This window comes from Euprymna scolopes, chromosome 1 (genome assembly GCF_053919585.1).
Source record: "Euprymna scolopes isolate OS-2025 chromosome 1, ASM5391958v1, whole genome shotgun sequence".
Classification (NCBI taxonomy): Eukaryota; Metazoa; Mollusca; class Cephalopoda; order Sepiida; family Sepiolidae; genus Euprymna; species Euprymna scolopes.
The window spans coordinates 98,976,829-99,004,146 of record NC_136482.1 but is presented as its reverse complement, the minus strand read 5'-3'; the positions used below and the strand labels follow the sequence as shown (position 1 = coordinate 99,004,146).

The 27,318-nt window shown below is 30.8% G+C and overlaps 1 protein-coding gene across 5 annotated transcripts in view; it reads left to right on the top strand.

The window, feature by feature from the left end:
• Positions 1–27,318, top strand: part of LOC145258002 (G/T mismatch-specific thymine DNA glycosylase-like) — a 335,515-nt gene that overhangs the window by 175,846 nt on the left and 132,351 nt on the right. For 3 of the 5 annotated variants that reach the window (XM_080115754.1, XM_080115799.1, XM_080115864.1), the window contains exon 2: positions 12,096–12,159. In XM_080115754.1, the coding sequence (XP_079971880.1) occupies positions 12,137–12,159 (23 nt within the window). In that variant the 5' untranslated portion in view covers positions 12,096–12,136. Of the gene's footprint in view, positions 1–12,095; positions 12,160–15,602; positions 15,637–27,318 lie in introns of all 5 variants that reach the window. The other 2 variants (XM_080115951.1, XM_080116043.1) reach the window with 1 other exon arrangement.

Sequence of the window (27,318 nt, the reverse complement as noted above, 5' to 3'; positions counted from 1 at the left end):
TAATTTGATATAGATATAGATTATTTTTCAAACCAAAGTCTGTTTTTGAACAAAATATTATTTGATGCTTGTAAGCACTGGAATACATTTAATCATATTAAATAGTACCTTTCATCCAGTGTACATTCATTTTGTTTTTCACATATTTAATTTCTATTTCTAACAAATATTACTTTCCTTTCAGTGTTTGTGTACAGATCCAATTTACCTCTAAGTGTGTTGTAAGGATACTCTTTCATAGGTATTAAATGAGAAAGCTTTTTCATAATTATTAAATAATATAAACATTTAAATGTTCATTATTATTTATACATGTAATATGGCATAATCATGTTGCCACACCGGTTCCCATCAGATCACTGAAGTTAAGCAATGTCATTACTAAAATGGGTGACCAATTTGGGAATTCCAGGCGCTGTATGTAGGAGGACGCCAGCATCTCCCTGCAAATGTTGCAAAAACCTAACATCGTCATCTCCCTAAACAAGGATATACATGTGACTGGGAACCATTTGTGAATTTCCCATGGAACTTCCTCCTTTGGAGGAAGCCGGTTCAACCCAAATAGGGTTAGTGCCATTTCACTCACACACACACACAAACAAATATGTAATACTTATAAAATACTACAATTAATAGTTATGGATAATTTTTTTTTAAATTGAGTAAAAATACTTGAGACCTGAGCTCTTGAGTTATTTAATCTTCTGGGAAAAAATAATTGTCCATTTTCAATGAACTGTTTACAGTTGGCATTAAATGACCAAAAAGAATCAATAAATAACCTACCTATAAAATCTTTAAGTTTTTTCCTTGTAATTATATGTGTGAACAGAAAGTGTTGAGATTGAATAAAGATCACTACTATCACTAGGCTCATAACACCATGTTTTTACCACTTTCTTTCCTCCTGTTCTGCTGTCTAATATTGTTGGAAGAAAATGTTGGAAAACTCTAAATTAGTGAGTTATACTTATGATTTAGATTTCAGATATACATATTTGAAGTTTTAAAGGGGTTCTCACCCATTGAGTCACTTAGAGGTGGGTGCATATAGATATTTAGCACACAGAGGGTAACATGAAGATTCTGGATTACTTCCACTGTCTACCCCCAGAGAATTTTATGCATATGATATAAATTTCATCAAAAAAAGGATATTTGAAGTTTTAAAGGAGGTTCAATCTTAATAGCTCCCTTATGTTAGGAGGATACTTAGAGATTCAAAACCAATAGTGTTGTTTTTTCCAGATAATTTTATACATAGCATTTAACTTTCATCAAAATAGAATATATTTGAAGTTTTAAGGGAGTTATGCCCTCATAACCCCCTTAAGAAACATTTTTTGTCTTGCCTGATAAATTTTATATAGGAATACAATTTTATATCCTGTGTAAATTTTATAATCTGTCTTCCTATTGAGAACATATGCACACACATACAAACAGGCGTTGAGTTTTATATATAAAGATATTCTCCAACTTTCAGGTCTAATAATCATGAAGAGGGTGTGTAGTGTACTTTTACTATGGTAAATCGTTCTAATGCTCTGTTGGTTCCAATTCTTTCAAATTTTCTAGCAATTTATTCTGTGTAAGGTTGGTTTATCATAGATTTATCTTATTCCAAGGATTCTTCATGTTTATTCTAGTCATTTTAGAATACAATTTTGGATTTGTTTTGTTGAATAATATGGTTCAATTGATCCTGTGAATTGAAGATAATTGATTGTAAAAATCTTCCCATTTTTTTTATTTATTTATTATTATCATTTTTTTTTTCTTTTTTTTTTGCACCCAAAGAATTACAACACAAAACTGGAATGAAATATGCTGGCAAAAACAGAGATAGTCAATATTTACCCAAACACTTCAAAGAATAAACCGTTACATATTAATGTTTTAAACATTGAACCTTTTAAACAACATTTAGTGCATACTAATTTGGCAAAAATACACCAAAATATATTTAATTTGTAGCACAATCTCCAACAGTGCTGGGCATACCAACAGCTCAGTTTTTTGTTTGTTGAATTTGTAGTTTTTTTGTTTTTTTGTTTTTTTTTTACTTTGTTCATTTAAATTTAAATGATATGAAAATGACGTGTGAGTTTTAAAGGCGGGCTTAGATCTGATGACCTCAGAGAATAATTAAATCGGGACAGTATAGGGAGATGTGTGTGGAACAGGAAACTATTGGTTTAGCCACATTGAAAGAATGGATGAGAGTCCTTGATGTAGAATAGTTGAGGTAGTAGAGTCAGTTGTGATTGAGGAAGACAAGGAAATATAGAAGGAAGTTTTAAAGGTGAATTTAAGAGAAAGTTTGATAAATAAAGACTTGGTGAAAGATAGGTTAGTTTGTAAGTCAATTTTTAAAAACCGTTCAACACATGCCAACATGTAAAACAGACGTTAAACTTATTATGATAGCTAATGGCACCTGTAGTAAGCTGGTGTATGCAGAATTTAAAATGTTGTAAATATATGAATCAAGATGAAGACAGTAATCTGGAGCCTGTAAATTGCAATAGCCCCCCCCCATATGATGTTATAGATAAAAATATAAATAAACGCTCAGGTATCACTAAAATTTGGTTAATTTTCAGAAGGTTATGTCTTCAGTTTTAATGGCCAACATCTGCTAACTTTCTGATTGTTATTGATGACCTTTTATTCTTTGTTATATAAATATGTTAGCTTTCAAAACATGACCTAATGAATTAAAAAAAAAAAAAAGAATACATAAAAACATTGTCTATGATTTATCTCATTCTTTGTTGCTTTTAAAATTAAATTAAAAGGGAAGAGAAAAATCAGTTTTCTTTGCATTCAGCAACTGATAGTGAAATAAATATAAAAGATTTTTTTAATTGGATTTTTTTTCTAAACCAGATGTTATGAATTTCGTCCCTTTCATGAAGTTAACAAAAATAGTTTTATGTAGATCATAAACATAAGAATGTCTAATTGATTTTTATAATTTTGATTTGTTGGACATTATCCAACTTGGTTTCAATGCTTCCTTCGATAATCAATTCAATTTGTTCTTATATCTTAAAATAAATTCTATACATAATCATTCACATGCACACATATACGCATAACTCAATGAATAAATGCAAATAAAAAATTTATCACTTTTAAATTATCATAAAAGTTCATTACTTAAATCAATTGTACAACATAGTATTCGAAAATGATTCATATGTAATATTGAAGGCCTAATTTGCATAACTACTTTTTAAAAAGTTTATAATAGATTACGTATTTATTATTATAAACACAATTTTTTATCGATTATTATATTAAATCTAATATATAGTAGTGAGATCAAAACTAAAAATATATATCTATGACATAGGAGCCATCAGCTAAAATCAAAGCAGAAACATACAACTCTCCACCCTCATTCCTTAGCCTCTGAGCTACACACACACACACACACACACACACATATATATATATATATATATATATATATATATATATATATACTAGCATGGGCGCCCGGCGTTGCCCGGGTGTTTGGATGTGTATGTTGAGCAAAAAAAAAAAAAAAAGTGGTAGTAGGAAGGCAGGCTCGACCCCGTACCGCAAAGGAGGAAAAGAACGGGGTAAAACCTAACATTTATGTTGTTATGACCCCCGCCAAACTGGAAGCGACATTTTTTTAAAATTAAGGCTAGACAATCTAAAGGAGAGGATAACTTTAAAAAATATCAGCGAAAAAAGTGACCCCCTTCTGTAGAAAAGTGCCTAGTTGAAGGGGAAGATATTAATGTTTTTAGCCAATTTTTTGATATTTGTCGTATGAAAGATCGAACTTTAAAATGATACAGATCTTGTGAAAATCTGTTGCCTCTATTGAACATTTAAGGCAGACATGCAAACAGACATACATACATACATTTATATATTGGTAACTAAAAATTTTCGATTCAAACTGATGAAAAAGCTTGCCCTATCTCTAAATACCCTTTATGTAAAATTTCAAATATTTAGACCGGAAATTGTCTGAGTAATTTGGAAGATTCCGCAGAGGTCAATTTTTTAAAACTTTGACTCTATTATGACCCCTTAAAATTTATTGTTTTGGGCTCAAATCAAGTTATTAAGTTAGATCCATGTCCAAGGAACCTATATCTAAAATTTCAAGTGCGTAGACCCAAAATTGTCGGAGGAGTTTGGTAGAGTTCTCAAAGGTCAAATCGTTGAACTTTGACCCCTTAATCGTCAAATTTCTGGCAAAAAACCGATCACATTGATTTTCCCAAATCTCAGTAACCTGTATATCAAATTTCGAGTCTGTAAACTAAAAATTGACAGAGTTATTGCATAGGTAAATGTACACAGACACTTTCACTTTTCTATATATATATATATATATATATTCACCTGCCATCCCTTTTTTTAAAGATGGAATCACCTGATAGAAAAGATTCTAGCAACACGGCAGGATGATCCACTGAGTTTATATATATATATATATATATATATATATATATATATATATATATATATATATATATATATATATATATATAATCGTGTGTGTGTGTGTGTGTGTGCAACAGTTATATTAATATAAACAATAGGCAATTCAAATGATTTAAAAAAATGGATAATCTACTAAAATTTTTCTTAAATTAAACTAACCTCGCTCACTAGAATTCTTACTGAGAGACAGAAGAGAGAAGAACAAATGTCTGACAGTCTTACTCATTTTCTCCTCCTTTCCCCTCTCCCATTAATGACACCATATTTTTAAAACTTATTAAATTCATTGACCTATGTTAACCCGACATAAAACCTTATTAATCATACTTAAGTAATCCGATACATGTAGAAAATCATTCTACATTCAACTTCAAAAGCAAATATTTCTGCTAATATGTAACATTAGCAAGAATTTTCCATCCATCGAACATGTTACTATAAGACTGCTTCACTGAGGACTTAAAACCTGGTCATCTTCAAATACACCTACTTATTTGTTGTTGGAAAATGTAACGAATAAAACAGTAATGTGTAGTCTACTGAAAATATCAATCTGGTAGTTTATGCAAAATGGTTCAAGAAAACAAAGCAAGCAACACCAGATTGACAGTAAATGATAGTGGTGTATGATTGACTTAATGAATACGAAGTTCAAATCCTATTAAATTTATTGTTTGATTATGCATTAATACTGTCGATGCAAACTCGGAATTTCTTCCAAACTATGTGTGAAATATTAATTTGTGTACCAGCATCAAACAACCCCAAACCTCTGTATTCGTACATAAAGACTTCCTTTTAATTAAACCAAAAAATATGTTGAAACAAAAAACTATATAATACTATATAAAATCTATAGCTAAAAGAAAAAAAAGAAAAATTCAATGCCGGATAGGAACAGCTAGTTAATTATAATATATTTTAAATATAATTTATATAAAAAATAATATTAATAATATACAAATTCAGAAATAATATCACTAAAATGTTATCTTTTTTTTTTTTTTTGTCAAACTTTTGATGTTGCCACATTATTTATGTTTATTTGTAGTGTTGCTGTTTAGTTTTTTGTTTGTATTTTAATTTGCAAGACTATGCACACACTTTCTTGGTTAAGATAATCTAATCTTGAAATTTTAATTGGATACACAAACACAAACAACCAAATGCACTTTATATGTTTAACATTTTTCAGAAATAAAAAAAATGAAGTTTTAATTCATTATCTTTAATATTTGCTTAGTCTTGTTACTTTCGGAACTAATCTGCCTGTCTCATTACCTCTACCTCCATAAAGAGCATTTTTGAAACTCCAAATTTCACTCTTATAAACCTTTTTGGTGTTTTCACCATTTCAGTATGTCTTTTTTTTGATGGTGTCCAATATTTTCTAGTTATTAATGAGCACATCAAGAGTTCTCTTATATTATAAACCGGCCTTTAGGTAAATATTTTATGTGTGCAATTAAATACTTGAAAAACATTTTACATTTTTTACTTATTCTCTGATCAAGCTGTTAAGACTGACCAAGAATAAGACTGTGACAATTTAAATAAAGACAGCTTTTTCAAAGAAGTATTATATCTCAATCAAAAACAGTGAATTTGTATCAAATTAGTATTCTATATTATATTAGCCTGGGTGTTTATAGGTGTGTGTTGAGCAAAAAAAAATCGTAGTAAGCAGGCAGGCAGGCTCGAACCCGTGACACAAAGGCGGAAAAGAAAGTGGCAGTGTGTGTAAGGGTGTTGATTGAGCAAAAAAAAAAAAAAAATTAGGAGTAGTAAGCAGGCTCGAACCCATAAAACGCTAGTGGAAAAGGAGGTGAAAAAAAACAAGCAGTCTTATCGATGTGTCCACCGTGATTGTGACGTCACAGGCAGTCGAAATAATGTCTTTTATGCAACGTCGTTGACGCAAGGTTTGAATAACTTGCAAAAATGTCAGTGAAAAAAATTGACCCCTCCTTGTAGAAAAGTGCTCAGTTAAGGGTGAAGGAATTAAGGTTTTTAGCCAATTTTTCAATATTTGTCGTCCAAAGGGTCGAGCTTAAAAAGGATACCGATCTCATGAAAATCTGTCGCCTCTGTCAAAAGTTTTAGGCAGTGATACAAACAAACATACATCTAAACAGACAGGTGAGATTTATATAATAGGTTGTTTGACCTTTTTAATATCTAATTTCTCATGCATGTTGATTGGTATTAAGGTTCCATGATATACAATTTTTGGAGCGCTAACAATTGGAAAACCGCTTACATGTCCAGGATTAATATGCATTGCCAATGATTAATCTCTTGTATTATAATGTTATATTGTGCTGATTAATGGCTTGGTGGTTAGAAAAGTGGTGTTAAAAATATTGCCTGAAGTTGTATCCAATCAGCTGCCATATTTATTCTGATCTGCAGTTTAATTTTATTAAAAAGATGTCTGTTATTGTATTTTTATAATAGTAACAAGACTCAGATTTTTCTGAACTGGTTAATGTAATTTTTTTCTAACCTCCATCAAGTCTTTACAACTAGGATAGTTCATATATATCACTAATTTAATAGTATTAAAATTAAATAATAAAAAAAAAAAAAGAAATTGTTTTAAGAGAAAAATCTAAGGGAGATTACTTTGAACAATGTTGGTTTTCCTCAGATTGAAGTGCTTTTGTTTGTGTATGTGCTTTTGTATAATTGTCTCTCTTTTTGGCCATTGGATGTATATTGGCAATGATTAGTGAAACTTATAGGGTAGCTGATTATCTAAATAAAATTTGGATGACAGTGGATAGTAGATGGAATGTGAATCCCATCTGTTTATTATATTACTGTCCATCCATAGATTTTCAAGTCGGTCTTTAGTAGAATTACTATCACACTTTTAAAGTTATTTTTTTTTCAGAATGGCCCAGTATCTCAAGTTTTTTTCAAGATTAAAACAAACCTCTTACGGTGATGACTACATGTGCATGCACATAAGGAAAATATAAAATTACATAAAATAAAATGTTATCATTAAAATCATATGATATTATTTTTGCAATTATATTATTTTTTGTGTGCGAAAATATTAAATAAAGAATGCTTCATTAAATGACAATTCTGTTAAGTTTCAAAATTAAGTTTTCTTCAAGTTATATTGATTTTATTAACACATAATTTAGGAGCTTCTTCCATACTATTTAGGAACTATGTTAAAAAAGAATTAACATAGAAAATGCTTTATAAATTTTTTTTTTTAATTCATGTATTTTTTGTGAGTAGAGGGATAGTATTCTGAGATATAACTTTATTACTATAGGTGTTCTTGCATTTATACAAAATGATATATTTTCACTAAATTTCTAATAAATGAATGGATTCATTATATTCCATTATCATTAATTAATAAATACTTAAGATTTCATTCAAATTGGTTAATTTCTTGAATTTTGGTGATTTTCTTTTTTCTTTTTTTACTTGAAGAGAGGGGTCAAAACATTTTTCAATTTGGGTGATTGGCCATTAATTTTACCCATATCTATTTAAAGCAATATGTATCTTTATATATTCATACTTTATATTAAAAAAAAAATAGTTATTTAAGCTGAAAAAGAAAAAGTCTAAAACTATTTTTTCCCTTATTTTATGTAAGCAGGAAAATGAAACCTGTTCACTTGTGCAAAGGTGGATCATTGATTGTGAAATGGATATGGAAATGTATTATGGAATTGGCTATATCAAGTTTAAATCCGATCGATTATACCTAGATATGTACATTAATACATCTATGAAAGATATGAACATTATTTACTCTCTTGATTATAGATAAACGAGTAACATGTCCAACAAATTTCATCCATTTAACTCAGAATGCAACGTTTACAGTAGATATTACTTCAACATTATATAACTCTTAACTAATAGATTTGCCATAAAACAGACAAACAAAAGCATAGATTTGTTTTATTGGCTGATAAGTAAAAGACCATTTTATGATGGATTAGTGTAGGAGACTGTATTTTCTGTTTAAATTAGAAACATAATTGTAAAAAAAAATTTAATAATTATGATCTCTAGTGCCTAATTGATAGTAAAATTTAGTATTTTGACAAAATTTACTCAAAAATATTTTTTTAGAGTAGGGATTGACTGATATAAAATCATCTGTTTTACTAAATGTGAGTTAATCAATGTTTGTTTTCTTTCCTATACATTTTAATAATACAAAATACATGCTAAAATATACTTTAGTTCTGGGATTGAGTTATGTTTTGAAAACTTCTCTTTTAATTGTTCTAATTAGATGTACAAATTATTTGGATTTTCAAACTTCTGTTCTCATCTTGGGTCTTATTTTCACAACGTTTCGGTTGATGTAACCTCTGACCTTCTTCAGGTGTATCTTGTCAAACTCTGGAATGTTTCTGTCGAACTTGGGAATCTGCACAGAATTTTGAACAGAACTCTTTATTTACTTCACGGGGATGGCATACTTTTATTCCGTCAGCCATGTGGGCAACCGAAAAATACAATTGCAAATTACTTAGGACCTTAGAATGAGAGAATGCTACTCCCGTGAAGTAAATAAATGGTTCCGTTCAAAATTTTGTGCAGATTCCCAAGTTCAACAGAAACATTTCAGAGTTTGACAAGATACACCTAAAGTTACACTAAAAGTTACATCAACTGAAATGTTGTGAAAATAACACTCAAAATGAGAACAGTATTCTGAAGAATTCAAATAATATGAATGATCAATCTTTACCTACAAAATTCAAAAACCTAAGTAGGTATAATTTATAATTAACTGAACAAGTTACCCAACTCTTTCCCTGTTTTTCTTAGCTATCTATAATTTTCTCCTATCCTCTGTTGATTCAACCTCTCTGAAATATTTCTTTGTCTCTGAGCATTTAGAGAAAGAGTGACTCTTTTTTCAGCATTGCTATCTAATTTACATATCTGGCTGTACACAACACAAACGTATATGCAAATTAGATGGCTAAATAATAAATCTCTTCTATATATAAGAATAATAGAGAATAATGATACTTCTATATAATAATGATGATGATATAAAAGTGAAGAGACTTATTAATTTGAATTATGAAAGAAGAATATCTTAACAGAGTTTATGAATTTTCAAATGAAATCAAAATAGAATAAATGGCTGTAGTGATTGTGACTACATCGGTCATGGGTACATCTAGTGAATTTAAAAATTGTATAAATCAGCAACAGACTCATTTGCACTCATCACTTTTAACCGTACAGACTCACTTGCACCCATCACTTTTAAATGTGCGGACTCATTTGCACAACAGACCTAGAACACAACTACATCACTTCTGACACCTCATAAGAATAAAATGCATACACCCAATTAGAACAAAATACACAAAACAAAATCTTCCCTCAATGTGGGTGTGCATGTGAGGATACTTGTAGCATTACCTCCCTCTGTTTAATCAAATTACAGACTCACAATAACAAGTTAAATAATTTCATCAACTGTCTCCATGTTTGGTAAGGTAACCAGTCTGGAAGAAGGAAAACTGAAACAATACAACCATATGTTTCTGCCTGGTAGAACCTGTTTCTGCCAACCAAAAGAAATGTTAAAAATAAATTATTTGGTGCCCAATTTATAAGACAGTGGGACTTAATGGGTTTAGTAATCAGTGGTCATGCAATCTTCGGAGTAACACCTTCATTGTATGTTCCAAAGACTAAAGTACAAGTCCTAGTAATGAAAAATACTGAGAGAAAAGGAGATAGTTTGCATATAATTGGATGCCACTCCTACCCCAATCAGGATGTTTGGAATTACTACTCCCCTCCCCTTGTGCACGCCACTGTAAGTAAGATTCATATCTTCACTGTATACTTGATTTTTGTTTTTATTTTTTAGCAATAAAATATAAGTAGAGAACATTTAAAAGGTCGCTTTGAATAATGTTTTCATTAATGGTTTTAAAATGATATTAGAAATTGTGTTGCGAGTAATCAAGAAAATATTTAACATATTAGAATGATGAGTGTTGTGTTATGAAAGTCTATTGAGATATTGCGTAAAGTATTGGAAAGTGTTTTATTTAATTATCAACTGCCAAGGATAATGGTTGAAAGACGAACAATTTAAGCAATGCACATTGAAATATAATTTTGCATTCGCTTTGAAATAATATATTCTCAGAAATTCCTAGGCGAAAACCAATCAAGTATTTCACTGATGATGTTATATATTTATGAAAGATTGGATTTTTTTTTATTCTTTTTTTTTTTTCAATGGATTTTTAAAATTCTAACTTTAAAATAATATAAAATCTATTTCTGACTGAATACATTATTTATACTAAAGTCCATTTATGCGATTTGATGTTTTTATTTTTCCTAATCACTATTCAATATATTTTGGTTTCAGTTTTTCTTCTTTTTCTTTTTCTTTTTTTTTTTCTTATCTCCCGTTTTTCTGCTTTTTGTTAATTTTAATTTTTGCTAATTTCTTTTTTACTTTGTCACGTTTTTCCTGTTTTTTTTTTGTTTTTTTTTTCTTTCTGTATATTTATCCTCTAATTTTCATATTCTTTTTTCCTACATTCATTTAATGTCACTTTTTTCTTGATGTCTTCATATATTGTGCAAGCTCACTCAGTTTCCAGTTCTGGTACTACCAGATCAGGCTCTCTGAAGATATTGATTTCCTAGTTTAAAGGCATTAACATTGATATTATTTTTTCTTTTTTTCCTTTGCAAAACTCAATCATGTTTTACAAAGCCAAAGACTAAATTTTCTCTACAAAACAACTAAACTAAGCACCATGAATAAATATTTGAAAATGTAAAGAACTTGAAGCATTAATACTTTCTCCAAAATGATTGAACCTGAAAAGGGTTGATATGCCGTAAAACAAAGGGACTAATCTAAACACTATAAATATTTGGAGATATAAAGATATATATGAAACTTTTTGTTCAAAATAACCGGATGCGGTATTAATTAATCTGAAAAGAGTTCTTGATATGCCATAAAACAAAACAACCATCACTTTTCAGTAAAGCAGGTCATCTGTTTCCAGATTTCACTTTGTGCATTGTTATCGAATCACTTGCTTCCAAGTTTCTTTTGGCGGACCAACATTCCGGCAGTCTAAGGCATCTAAGTTTCTGCAGTGGTTCTTCCAGGAGGCTTTTTATTTTTATTTAATTTTTAAGTTTTTTGTTTGCTCCCCCCTCCCTTTTTGTATTTTTGTTAGTTTGTTTCTGTTTTTAATAAATTAATAGCGGAATTCACAAAATTTTGGAGTTAAAAATATGCTTGAGTACGAAGCATTCCTTTTATATATACTTTTGTCATTTTTAGATTTTCTTTCTTGACAAAGCCCATGCAACAGATGGGCGAAACGTTGAGTTTTAGATCTTCCATTTTAACTCTTACCATCAGATTTATTTTATCCTCTTATTGTCATATTTTACCTGCATAAATCTGAGTTAAAATTATTCAAGATTTTTGGATAAAAAAAAGAATACTGTTATATTTGAGAAATCAAAGATAATATTCATATTTTATAATAAAATATAAAAATTGTAATTTAATGTAATTTTCTTTTTTCTTGTAGGATACCAATAAATTATAATCAGCAACTGAAAAATTACTACCATGGATATGGGAAGTCCTTATTAGTAAGTATCAGCATTCTTATAAATTCAAATTCTGTTCTTCGGGCATATAACAAAATGAAAATATTTGTTATAATTTCGTGCTTATTTATATTGAGATTCAAGTGAAATCTGGCAATTCAAAATAAAATAAAAAGAAAACTTATGGATATACTTATCCGGGAAAAATATTAGCATACACCAAAAATTACAGAGAATTATCATAGAATTTTAATGAAATATAAGATTAATTTACTATTCCGAGTCCACAAACTCTGAAGAACATTTGTATTTGTACAGGGTAGAACGATAAATTTGTCACCCTAAAGAAAACAACACTACAGCTTTATTTTCAAATTTTCATTGAAAACATTAATTCAGGTAACTTGATTATGTCGTAAAGCTGACATTTGTTCAATGTAGCCGTTTTCAGCCTCAATTACCACCTTGATACGGGTTCGGACCTGGGAGCATGCATTTTCCACAAACGCTGGCGGGAGCTCTGTGAATATTCGGTGGATGGCGGCGATCAGGCTGGCTTTGGTGTTGATGGAAGTAATGTTGATGATTTCTTGATCTAACGTAGTAGTCCAGTGAGTTCAGGTCAGGGGAGGAGAGTGGCCAGTGAGAGAAGGGTACAAAGTCGTAGTACTCCTTCTCAAGCTAAGGCTGGGTCTCTTTGGACTTGTAGGCTGGTGCTGAGTCCTGCTGCCAAACCAAGGGTCTGCCAGTGGTCACCTGATTGAACCACGGGATCACAACACTTCAGCACATCCAGGTACACTTTGGTGTTGACTTTCAAGCTGATTTCGAAGATGTGAGGTGGCATGATGTGGCACTCACTTGAAGCCACACCAAAGATGATAACCGTGGTTGGAAATTTTGTTGAGCTGTACCCTGAAGCATTGAACCACCCGGATTTGCATTTTAAGGGTGCTGACAATGGTCCTGTTGTCATAACTTGGATCGGTAAGGAGCATGTTGTATAGTGGCGCATCTCCGATCTCGCTTGTTAAACATTGTATCACTTTCAGACATGATAGAAGGCTCCTATCGCTCTTGGGATGTGTACACAACTGATCAACTAGTAAATGGTTTGGAACAAAAAAAGAAAACTGGTTTTCATCAAATGGAAATTGAATCATATCGTCTTTTCTATGGCGACTATTTTACTGTTCCACCCTGTATTAAGCCAGCACATTATAGAAGATTGTTTACCCTTTTATATTTTATTAAAATTTGACTCAATAATTTTCCAGAATTTTTGGTCTACACTAATATTTTTTAAGTATATCCATAAGTTTTCTTGTTTTGTTTTAAACAGCCATATTTTGCATGTATCTCATTATAAATGAACACCCAAATTTGTATAAGTGAGGATTCTTGTTGTGCTATCACGTTGTGGCCCTAAAAAAAAAAAATGTCCATCTTAAGATTGTTAGAAAGAGAAGACTTAAAGATGTTGCTTTGCCTTTGTGGATTTTATGTCTTTTTTTTTACTGATTACATGTTGCTGGCTAGATTCTTTTTTTTTTTTTTTTTTTTTTTTTACATTGTAAAAATGAAACAATTGACAGTGAGAGACTGAAAGATAAACGGCTACAACTAGCATGCGGCCACTGCAAGGAAACTGTGGCTGCACATGGCATGAACATTTGGTTTTGACATAATGGCTGTGATTTTACAAAGTTGACACTAGAATAACTGATTAAAAGGAGTGAGATTTTTTTGGGGGGGGGGGCTGCACATTGTTAGTGTTTTTTTAAAAATGGGTATCAGTTGGTCTCTTTTTTTTTTCGACTGTTGTCTGTGAAGAGAAGAAAAAAAAAATCACTACTGCTGCTGATATTAAGAGCGAACGTCTTCTCTGTTGTTAGTGAAGAGAAGAAAAAGAAAATCCAGCATCTTTACATAAATCGACTAAACATTAATTAACCAAACATATATTTCATCATTTAGACAAACTAACATTTTGATAATTTTCCAAACAAATTTATGCTTTAAAAATGATCATAAATAAAGGAAACGAAAAAAAAAAATCAATATTACTCAGACTTAAGTAAAAGGAAAGGAAGAAACAGTTAAACGCAAATACTAAACTTTCGTCCACAAAATAAAGCAATATGTTTAAACAGTACTATTGAATTAAAAAACAAACAAAAAAATTGATTATTACTAATAATTAGTACAATTGTTATAAGAAATACGGAATGCTTCTGTATTATTAACAGCAGGGGTTGTTTCTGTAGATGGACTATAAATTGTTTTGGGGGGATACTGAGATTATTAATGTGGACTTATGTTGTTTTTTTCTTCATGGATAAACGATGAAAAGTGTGTTTTTATAAGTTATCTATTTATCTATAAAAGTAAGAATGTGTATGTGTGAGGACAACTCTCAACCTATATACCCGATGAATTTTTGATCAACAGATTTGAAGTTTAGTATATAGGATATTCAGACATGTGGAAAACTTAATTGATTTCCATCCGGAAAAGGGGCTGCTAAGGGGTCAAAATTGAAAAATTGGTACTTGAGGGTCATCTGATATATGTTTTTCAACTGTTTCACGACTGTGCATGTGTGAATTGTTCACATGACAGCTTCCTTATGTTAAGAATAAGTAGGTTTGAAAACACTTTTTAAAGAACAGGTCAAGCTGTCTTAATGGTTATCATACTTGACTCAATGTCTTTAAGTTTTGGTTTGGATCTCAGCTCGAGTATTTTGTAATTTTTTAAAAAGAGAACATATTTTTTTCATTTAATTTAAGAGAACATTTTCTTTTTATGTTTGACTTTTTAAAATATTTCCCCTAAGTTTGAAAAAGTACTTGTTTATTTTGTTACAAATATTTTTAGTGAAAATAAAATACAATAGGAGCCACTTGTCTTGCCTAAGTATCACACAAATAGAGAATCAACAGAAATAGTGAAACTGACTTTTTATCAAATAAACAATATTATATTTTCTTTTAAAAAATGGTAGCAATTAGATAAGAAATCTTTGAAGACAGAAGGATCAAATTGCTTTATCCCAACAATGTACTGTTCAAGGCAATTCAATTCTCAGCAACTTTATAATCCAAAAGATTTCAAAATATAATCCTTAATTTCTTAAGCAAATAAAAGTTATAAAATAAAAAAAGCTACAAATTATTCAAAGTGTATTCAGACTGAAAATACTTTTGTTTTTTGTTTTGTTTTTTTACCATTTTCTTTTGCCAGCTTTTTTTTTATTTAATTGTATTTTCTTTTTGGTTTTTAACAATGAATGAAATATTATTTTCAAAATATTCCCCTGAATAACAGATATATTTATTGCAGTGAGTTTTTTATTTGTTAAAAAAAAAACATCTTTAAAAATTTCTAATTTTAATATAAAATAGGACTGTATTGCATTTTTTTTTCTTTAAATGTCTGCCACACTTCAAATTTCTTACTCTTGAGACAAATTTTCACTTTAGGAACAAGAAAAAAAGTCACAAAAAGCTAAGTCTGGTGAGTATTGGAAAACTGCTGCACTTGCATTCCATTCTGGCTAAAACCTCATTTTCTCAGAAATAAATAAATTGTAACTGATTTTAATACTTAATAAACAATATACTTGTAATAATCCCGAATTACTCAGCTAAACATGAATTATAAGCTTGCATTAATATTCTTTTTTGGCATTAAACCTCTTCTGTAAAAGATAACGAGATTGATTTTATGAACGACTTGTAATAATTCAAAATTACTCAGCTGACCATGAATCCTGGGCTTGTATTGATATTTTCTATCTGACTTAAAACTCAGTTTCTCTAAAAAGTAACGAGACTGATTTTTATATGCTTAATCAAAAATATTTTCAACAATCCCACAACTGAACATGAATCATAAACTGAATTTTCTTACACAATTACAATTAAGATTAATCAAATGATTTTTGTTTAGCAAAGAAAAATATGAATTAAAAAAAATATATATATTAGTCTCATTACTTTTGAATCATAACCTTTACACTGCTTCATTTTTTTTTTTTTTTAATTAATTTTTTTTATCACTCTACAATAATATTTCCTGTCTAATATTCACACCTCATTCCACTGAAGCAGATGTAAACCTTTTTTCATTCACCGGATATGGCCTGCCATTGCATTTGCATATTTTATTTAGTATCTTACCCTTGAATTATGGATTTCCTCGATTCTGACTAACCTTCTGGCAAGGGTCAAGAATTTACACCTTTTTATTCTTTCCGGTGTTGGTATGATTTTACAGGATAACTGGAGAAACGTTTTATGCGAAATAAATTTTATTCGGTTCATACGATGTTTCAGTAAAATGTATAGTCTTCAGTCGTGTAAGTATTTTGAAAATGTTGGGTTTCATTTGAGGAAACATTAACGTTTGAATCCAGTAAAAATAAGCAAAGAAAAAGGAATACATGTGGACCAAGAGGGAGAAAATATGCAGAATGATGGCAGAGAAAATGAGCAGCGATTTTTATTTATTTATTTTTTAATTAAAAAAATATTATAATTTTAGCAGATTGCAAAAAAAAAAAAAAAAAAAATGGCTTTTAGAACTTGTATAGATTGTAAAAGAAATAAATTTACGATAATTTACATACGTTCTTAGAATTCAAGACAATAACAACTTAGAATTGTGTGTGATCGTTTTTGAGATAATATCCACTTTATTCATATATAGCTTCTTCATCAGCACGAGGGCGTAAGAGAAGATTGACAACATTAAAATAATAGTATCGTGACCAATTAGATTAGATATCAAATTGATGGATAACTGATATTTTTTTATCAGAACCATACTATTTAATTAAATTACAAACATTGGATGTAGCAAAAAAAAAAATCTCAGAATAATTTACATGCCCTTAAAAAACACCTTTTCAAATACTCCAAAGAAACTGAAATTTGGGGAATATCTATTAATTCATGTCTAACACCTATTGCTAAAATTTTAAAAAATTTGGAATGATCTGAATCTTCAGAAAAAGCGTTTTTTTTTGTTTTTGTTTTTTTTTGTTGTTTTACACCCTCTTTGTGGTGCCCGCTTTGCATGAAGCTAAGTATAGTTCACATTATACACTGTTAAACCTAACAGCTGTGTTCCAAAATTCATAATGATCGGTTAATTAGTTTAGAAATTAATCCATCCTATGCACAGACAACTTTATATAAATAGATATATGTTGTTTGCGTGTGAATAATAATCCTAATAAAATATTTGAGAAAAGGATATTTTTGAATGTGGTAAAAACGTATAATCTAAAAATTAATTTTTTAAACCACATTCGATGCTTTTTTTTTTTTTTTTCAATAAATGAAAACGATATGAATCAAATATTTTAGTTGATTCCGGCCTTCTTCGGTGATTTTGAATTTTTTTTTTTTTTTCATTGTCAAGCTATAACAATGAATGTCAGTGATAGCCGACCTCTCCTGGTGTCAAATGGAGATAGTTAGAAATGTTTAGATTTTGTGTAGAGAGCATGCTGATGACGTTTGTATGGGTAACAGATTCAATGTTTCTACATTGAAGAGCATCATAGAATTGAAAATATGAGAAATCATTTTTTTAAACTAAATTTGATACTAATATATATATTTCAATGAATGAAAATGATATAAATCAAATATTCTGGAATTTAAATATTTTCGATTATGAGGAAGGCTGTAGGCGAACGAAATATTTGATTTATATTTTCTTTCCGTCACGGGTACATGCTATTCATATGGTGGGGGCAGGGTCTGAACAAGGGCCCACATTTAAAAAAAATATTTTTATGTCTTTATGAGCATTTCAATAAAAATGCACAAAAAAAAAAAAAAAAAATCAGAAGACTTGCAATCTGAAGTAAAAAAAAAAATGCCATTATTTATTTTAATTCTACTTTTACACCCCCTTATTTTATTTATTAATATAACCTCCAGTATGTTCAGACGCTTTTAAATGTTTCCTCCAAAAACTCCCAATACTGTCCATGCAATCCATTTATGCTATGCTCAGAAAATCTCTAAATATCTAATTTATGGACATCGCTCCAGACAAGGCATGAAGCCGCTTGATGTAAGGAACTAAAAAAATAAAAAAATTCTACTTCAAAGTAAAAAAATTAGCCAACAATAGGTATTATATATGGATAGATTCTGATCCAGAAAACAACAATTCGGTCAGAGGATTAGTTGATCAAACAGTGGTGAGATGGCAACGGCTATTGAAGGCTGTAATTGCTGTGTATGTAGTTGGAGGATTCAACATTCCTATTCCGTCGCGATTAACCTGATGAAGGCCAGAGGAATAATTGGCCAAACCGTTGTAGAAAACAACTAGAAGATGAGGATAATAGTCCAAGTAATTAAATAAAAGACAAATTTACTCATCTCCAAAATAATTCCAAAAATTAATTCAATATAACAATTCGGTACTTAATTCAGTACTTATGAAGAATACCAACCATACTCTTTTTAGGTATGATTTTTAAGTTAAATTAAATTTTTACAGTGTCTTTTGTTTTTAAAATTGTTAGGTGAAAGTACAGAATAGTTAACCCTTTCCCTGTGTTAAGAATGTGTTTTATCTCAACCGAGTACGTATTTTGCATAAGTACCAACAATTCTTCAACCTTTGTCAGAAACATCGCTCATGGAATGTGAGGACTAAAGGATAAAATAAGGGAAGTGAGAATTATGAGGATGCTGAAAGTAGATCCATGGTCCACTTTCTCCTCTCCATAATATCATATTTTTAGTCTGTGGATGTGGATATTTGAAAGCATTTTTATATGTAGCGTTATTCCAAATATTGTTTTGCAGAAGTAACGTATGGTATCCTTGCTCTTATAATCGTAATATGTGTATGAGTGAGAGAGGAAAAGAGTCTAAATAGAGTCCATACTTTTATGCACAGAGTATATTCTTTTTGGAATATGTTATGAATTCTATCATGAGAAACCGTTGCATTACAAGCGAAAAATCCTTTCATTTACAGGTTTGATAAATAATGCAAGCACAAGCGAGCAATGTCTTTGTCTTTTGTTTCTTTCCTTCCCTCCTTTAATCATTGTACTTTCTTTACAAACAGATTCCGGCTATTTTGGTGGACTCTGCATGTACACATATCTCTTGTGATTGTAGGAAAAATGCATCTACTGCAGCAACTAATGATCTATCATTATCTGCCATTTTTGCCTCTAAGCGAGAGCAGTAAAATCATCATCTCTGATGATGGCCTTCGTTTGTCAGATGGTGTGGACCCAACTGACAATAACAACAACAATAATAATAATAATAATAATAATAACGCCAATAGCAAAGAGATATGACAATGTGAGTAGCTTTGTTCTTGGATTGTAAAATATATATATATTATACCAGGTTAAATATATTCAAGATAACTAATGAATTTAACGAGGTTATTAAGAGTAATCAATCAAAGAAGAGCAAGATATATTTTTATTATTATAAACAAATTTACATAGTTGCAACATTGGACATGCTAACGTTTTCGACAAATGGTCAGAGAAAACGAGAAATGCTTGTCAGGCGACTTGATAAATGGTTGCTTTCCACAGAAGAAACCAGTCCTCAAAATTCAAAAAGTTTTGGGGACTGGTTTCTTCTGTGGAGAGCAACCATTTATTTAATCGCCTGACAAGAACTTCTGCTTTTAACCGATCATTTGTCCAAAACATTAGCATGTCCAGTGTCGCAACCATGTAAATTAGGAAGAATCCACCTGTTTCAATGTTAACATGTCTCGATGGGGTTCTAAAATCTGTTGAGACATGTTAATAATGAAACGTACACTGATTCACGTAGGTTCCTCTGCTCATATATTGAACACTTTTGAAAAAAAATTGTTTTTCAATACACATTATTAATATACTTATATAGTCTGTTTATTATACAAACATTATTGGTTACATATGTGCATACACCTTATCATGAAGTGTTATCCTTGAATTGGAGTTCCACTGAAGCATGCATGTACCACATATGTAACCAATATTGTTTGTAGAATAAACAAACTGTGCACCAGCTCTGTCCTGCATTGAGCACTCTATAATAATCATGTGAGTTTCATTGGATTTACATCTAGGAAACCAATCGATACAACCATTTTATATATATATATATATATATATATATATATATATATATCTCAATCTTTATAAAGTTAGGTGTACGATTATGTATTTGTGTGTACACGATTCACTCCTAAACTAATTAACCGATCATTATGAATTGTTAACACAGCTGCTAAGCATAAAGGTAAAAATTTAAACAATAAATATTAGACATCAATCAATAAATATTACTCAAACTTCAGTTTCTTAAAAGTATTTTAAATGGGGTTTAGAAAAGTATAATACGAGCACAACCTTCCCTTTAAAAATTTAACTATTTCAGAGTTACATTGAATTTGATCCATAGTTATTAGAAATCAATTAAAGCAGATTTACTGAATTTCAATTTCTTAAATTAGAGACATTTTTTAGAATACAAAACTATGTAGTGGATTTTTATCAAAATTAGAATGAGGATTATCGATATAAGGTTTAGCATCATTATGAAAAGTAATATGGTTAAGTTTAAACATGGAAAAGTAAAGGACTAGTTGTTAAAACTGGAAAAGAAAAGGACAAGATACTCTAGTAAAAATATAAATTTATAACTTAAAATATTGCAGCATTAAGAATTGCTTATAGAATGTTATAATTGAATTTTAAAAAAATATCCTTAATGCTGCAATATTTAAAGTTATAAATTTATTATATTTTTACTAGAATATCTTGTCCTTATTTTTTCCAGTTTTAACAATTAACTTTTTACTTTCCATGCTCGCATTTTTCTATTGTAATCCATGATTTTTCCAGGCTTCCAGTAAATTCACTTGTTCTTTGTTTAATTTCAGTCTTATTCCCCCCCCCCTAAACATAACATACACACATGTAATAACAATGTATGACACTCGTCTGCTTTCAATAAAAATCCCCTCTTCCAATTATCTCACTTTCATGCTTTCATTCTCTCTGTTTCACTTGTTATTTCTCTTTTTGCAAGAGCGGTGAATTGGTAGCAACAGTAGTCACTGAAGCGACGTGGTTGTTATGGAAGCCAGTCATAAAAAACGTTGCTCACTTCCTTACATTTTTTTTTACGATTTTGAACACCGGTAGATTCATCATAACTTTTGTTTTACTGAACGAAAATTGAAAAAATTTTTTTTGCACAATATAGCTGAGAAGGTGATCTATAAACTGTAATAATTGTTTGAAATTTAGTCAAAACATGAGTGAGTGGTGAAGCTTTAAAACAGTTCTAAATGACTAAAACTGTCACTTAACCATATATTCAAACACAGTAGTGTTTGAATGATATATATGTGTGTATGTATATAATACATGTGTGTGTGTGTGTGTTTGTATACCTGTATGTGTATATGTAATATAAAATTGCATTTCATTTGAAAATTATAATAGATTTTCTTTCGTTTATATCAAACTAATCCAGAGGATTTTCCATTGTTTTCCAAGCTTATTAGGCAATAAATTGTTATCTTCAGTTTTTATGATCAATTTTTATTATTACTTTCAAAGTTTTCTCCATATTCTTTCCTCCTTTATTTGGTGCATTATAGCATCCTGTCGTTGTAATTTATAAGATTACATACCAAATCTCTTGTTCTCCACTCGCTACCTTTTTTCTATTTTTTTTTTTTTTTCTACGCATACGCTTTCAATGATTTATGATTTTTCACTAATGAACTCCTACAGTTCATGAAATATGGTAAATTTAAACCATTCATACATTCTTTTTTGGTTTATTAGGTTTGGTCTATTATTTAAAACAAATGTTTTTAGTTTGTTTTGAATGAAGTTTTTTTTTTTTTTCTTTTACACAAGCGAACTTTAAAGAAAAAATAATTTCATTGTTTTCTTTTCATTTTTGTTAATTTTATCCCTTCTCTGATTAAGCTGAAATGAACTGTTTTCAAACAACCAAAATAAATGATGTAGCAATTTTTATCTTCTATACACAAATACAAAGAAGGAAAAATAAATTCAAGTATTAATAACTTGGATCTTACGATCATAATTCTCTCTCTCTTTTTATTATATGTGTGCTTGATTGGTGCAGTGCTTATTGTCACGAACTCGGCTGTGCCAAGGTCAAATTCTATCAGTTCTATTGTGTTCATTTACACGCTAACAACTGTGGGGAAAGGTATGAACACACAATTTCTCTATAGATTTAGGTATCATCATCATCATCATCATCATCATCATCATCATGATATCCAGTTTAATTCATTTTACATGCTGACCTGTGGTGGACAGCTTTTAGAAATTGACTTCCAAACTAACCTATCTCTAGTCAGGGTTTTATTTATCTCTCTTTCTCTGAAGTTCATCCTTATCACTTTCTCCTATGTCTTGCATAACTTACCTGTGCTAATCAAGATTGCGATCTCAACTGTTCTACATCTACTAATCCAAGAACTCTCATCTGTTTTTTGTTGTTGTTGTTGTTTTTCAACATTATCATAACAACAAAGTTTTATGTCCTGCATATCTCCCTGTATTGTCCAGATTAAATCTTCCTTTGAGGTCATCAAAACTAAGCCTGACTTTGTGACTCACATTATGCATCCATGTTATCATTCTCATATCATTTCTCTTCATGTAGTACAAGTCCTCAGTCCTTATTTGCTAGGTTTCACTTCCTATGCACATAAGCTATGCTGGTTTGTAATAGCAAAGTTCCCTGAATTTCATCTACTCTTAACTCAGGTAATCACACTAGCACCTGCTAGTTGATATCGTGAGCTGTTTTAGCAGCTTTTTGGTCTAGCTTGAATTGAAATGAGAAAATAGTGCGGATTTGCTTTTTTTCCATCTTGTATTCAACATTCTGAAAAGAAGACAATTGGTTTAAAGTGATTGGAATTTAAACAATTAGAGCGAAAACGCTCTTTAAAATCTATAAATATAAAAGCGAAAATGTATGTATGTGTGTTCGCTTTTTCTGTATGTCTACAAAGGGCTTTTTTCAGAGAAACGGTCGGTCGCTTCACAACTTTTTAAAACTTTTTATATCACATATAAATCATAATATCTCACAGTTAACAACGAAGCTCGCCTGTCTATTTAATTTGCTCGATTTCGGGAAGATAAATATTCAACATTTGTCGCTCGCCGCATGTGGGTTAGTCTTTTTCCTATAACATCTTGGAGGGAAAAAAAAAAAAAAAAAGCGTTCCGCAGTAAATGAAATACTAATACTATCCCGCAGTCAAACTTGACCTCATTAACTCATTAAAACGGGCACCTGCCAAATCCAAGTAATTAAATAAATTCAAACATGTTTTCGTTAGCATATCGCGTTGGGGCAATGGTTAATGTCGCACTTTTTTTTTTTTTCACACTTTAATTTACAACTTTGCCTCAAGGGTTCGGGTTCGATCCTCATACTTACTTTTTTTTTTTTTTTTTTTTAAACCCCCCACCACCACCCCCGGAGTTTCCACACATACACCTCCAAACACTCGGGCAACGCCGGGTACCCCTCGCTAGTCGTATATAAAGTAAAAGTATTGTAATGAAAACTTATGAAAATACATGATTTGAAATTAAAATAAAAAATTCCGCAAGAAGTTTCTTTTCAATCTAATAGTTGATATGCCATAAACTGAAATCATTTTCAGAAATGATATGAAGAACGAAAGGCTTTCACCTGCAAAGCTTTTTAAAATATATATGTTACGTGGCTGTTACACTTTAACCGTGTCGCTGTATATCAAACGTTGGACCCACATGTTGTCTGGTATTTCGTTACAAAACGAATAATTAAAGAAAGGAAAGAAATAAAAATCCGACTGGGCATTTTTTTTTTTTTTAAGTGCAAATGAAATGCATTTATTTGTGGTTCTTCTAACAATAACAAATTTCATTATCTTTCAAAAATCTTTTCACAGATACGTGTTTTACAATGCTCTGCCATATAATGTGCTTTTTAAAAGTCTCTCTCCCTGCCATTTCATGCAGCCTTAGCCAGCAATTTCTCATCCTTGATTTCACATGCCCATTTTTCCCAGCACACAAATTGCTTCTCTCACATGGCTTATTTTTCTCTTTTCTTGTCATGCAAGCTCGCACACACTTGCTAATTTGCATATCACTAAAACGACTGCTACTGCTGCCACTATTTTCGCTAGTCAGCTATCCTAGGGCTGCTGCTGATTTTCTCGTTTATCGACGCTCTGTTATAATCAGAGTGCACTACTTCATTACATATATATAATTTATATGCAGGGATGTATTAGATATTAGTGCGACTAAAAATAAACCATATGACTGCAAAAGTGAAAATGTGTTTTTATTTTTTTTATTTTTTCTCTTTTTTATTTTTATTTATTTTAAGTATAAATCTTACTTGCCTTCGTGATGGAATCTATATAACATATTTCGATATAAAATCACATCATCAAGGGAGTTAACTATTCTGTACTTTCACCTAATCTGCTAAAACTATTGTTGAAATAAACTATGTTCCTTGTTTCTCCAACACTACCAACTTTAAATGTAATGGTGAACAAACATCTTGCTTCCTAACTCCCCATTCATATTGCCCCCTATAAATCTGTTCTCTATCACAGTTGCAATATGCCTTGTTTGAGATGAACAAAAGTAAAAAGTGAAACCTTTAAATATGAGCTATTAACTTAATTTTGTTGTTTAGCAAGTCCATAGTAATAAATAAATAAATAAATAACTTCACAATATATCATTATCCTTCCAATTTTTTTTTTTTTCCTTTCCTGTAGATTGCGATACCAAGAAGTTTTCCTCTGTGCCAAATATAAGAAAAAATTGTTTAATCATTGCAACATTTGCTCTATATTGTTTTGTAGAATTTTCTTGAATTGACTTCCTCCTCATGACCTGCTTGTTAGAGCAGTCATCTGAATATTTTTCACATATACACACACAAAAAGAAACTCCTGTTGTAAATGCCAGATTCAATCTCGTCTCTATCTTGTATGCATCCATTTGCTCCTCATCACCTAATTGGAGGTGTGAGGTCAAAGCATCTCCTTTCAGGAATAGGGATAGAAACTTGCATAGATCCATTGCAGCTTTGCAACGAATGCTGTCTTAACAGACCACCTTCATTGCTAAATCGTTTTACCATGTTGCTATTCAAATGAACTTTTCCCTCCATTTTGTCAGATGCGCTCAGAGAGAACTATTTTGTGTGTATGTATACATTCACTGCCATTGCGCGTTTCTTCACTTCATTCTCTCTGGTTGCCTATAATATAATTGGTTTGAAGAGGATATTACCAGTGTGACAGTTCTCTCTTTCTCATTCTTGAGGTACATATTGTACCAAAACGCCACTTTGCCTTGTAATATCACCCCATGTTTCATATGTCCAACTTCTTCAGAAGGACTTCTGTCATTGCTTGTCTTTGTTCTTTTTTTTCTTGACTCTTCGCTTTGATCTTTTGATATTAACAGACTCCTCATCATTGCTAATGGTTATTTTCAATCGCTTGTAATTTTAAACATCCTATTCACAATGCCAAATTCTAAGCAAGGTGATTATGAGCACATTGAATAAAAATTTGAGGCAGATCTTTATATATATATATATATATATATATATATATATATATATATATATATATAATAATTATTCTTAAAGCCAAATGACAATTTAAAAAAATAATTGTTCTTAAAACCAAATAATTGGTCACTAAAAACGACTGCTAATTTGTTTTGGGGGAAAAGAGGCAATTTTAACATGCCTTATATTCCTTCCAGAGGTGCTTAATTTTCTAATTTGAAATTCACCTACTTTTTTTTTTGTTTGTTTAAATTTAAGATTAAGTTTTTTTTAGGATCAAATGGTAAAGATGAGATTTAAAATACTGAAAATTTTCATTTCTTTTTACCTTTCCTTTTAGCAAAAATTATTTTTCATATTGTCATCATATAAGATGCAAAACTTCATTAGATACAATATGGGTAAAGTAGCAAGTCTTTTTTTTTTTTTTTTTTTTTTTTTTTTTTTTTACAAAGGCATCACCACATTATCAAGGCCCAGAGGCCACTCAAGGATAAGGGTTAAAGAGTGTACAGTAGAAATTGTTCAATATAGTAATCATTAGTAATGAAAATTTGGTAAATTTAATAACTTATATGGAACGGCTCATCAAGAACTTATTTACTTTAGACTTGAACACAACCATATTGTAGTCAGCCGGAAAGCGGGAAAACGGAAGACAATTCCACAGGCGTGCAGTTCTAAGAAAGAAGCTTTGTTCATGGAATCTACGTTTAGGTTTAGGCACAGATAAAGAGTGGGGGAAATTATTGATAGTGTTTACAGCTAGACGAGTGTTTCTTGTGAAAGTTTGGCGAGGGGGGACCATAGATTGAAGCTCAGTTGAACACTTTCCATGAAAATAACGATACATCAGAGACAAACTCGCAACATCTCTTCTGTGAGATAGAGGTTGCAAGGAGGAGAAAAGGACATCTCCTACGAGGCTACGAAGTCTATTTTGAACTCTATCAAGGCAGGACAAGTCCTTTCTAGCAGCTCCTGCCCAGATGTGGCAACAGTATTCCATCCTTGGACGTACCTGGCTCTTATATAGGTAGAGAATAGCATCAGCAGTGAGATATCTACTGGATCGATAGAAAGATCCCACCATTTTTCCAGCGGCCTTGGCAACAGATTTGATATACGTGTTCCATTTAAGATCAGGAGTAATGGTCAAGCCCAGAAGCTTGTCAAAACTTGAGGCCTCCTGAAGACGAGAGCCATTCATTTCAATTGATGACAAATGTGGATTAGAATGTTGATGATGTAAAGAGAGAAGCTTGGTTTTAGATGCATTAAAAGTAACCAGCCACTCCTTTCCCCATTGTACTACGTGCTCAAGATCAGAGGAGAGAGAATTGGAGAGAACTTGGTCGTTTACTGTCTTAGATGTGGTACCATAAATGGTAGTGTCGTCAGCATAAATGTCTACAAATGATGTAAGGATATGATTTGGAAGATCATTAATGTAGATCAGGAAAAGAGTTGGGCCCAGGATGGATCCCTGAGGGACACCGGCATTAATACTGTGAGCTTCTGATTTTTGCCCCTCAACTACTAC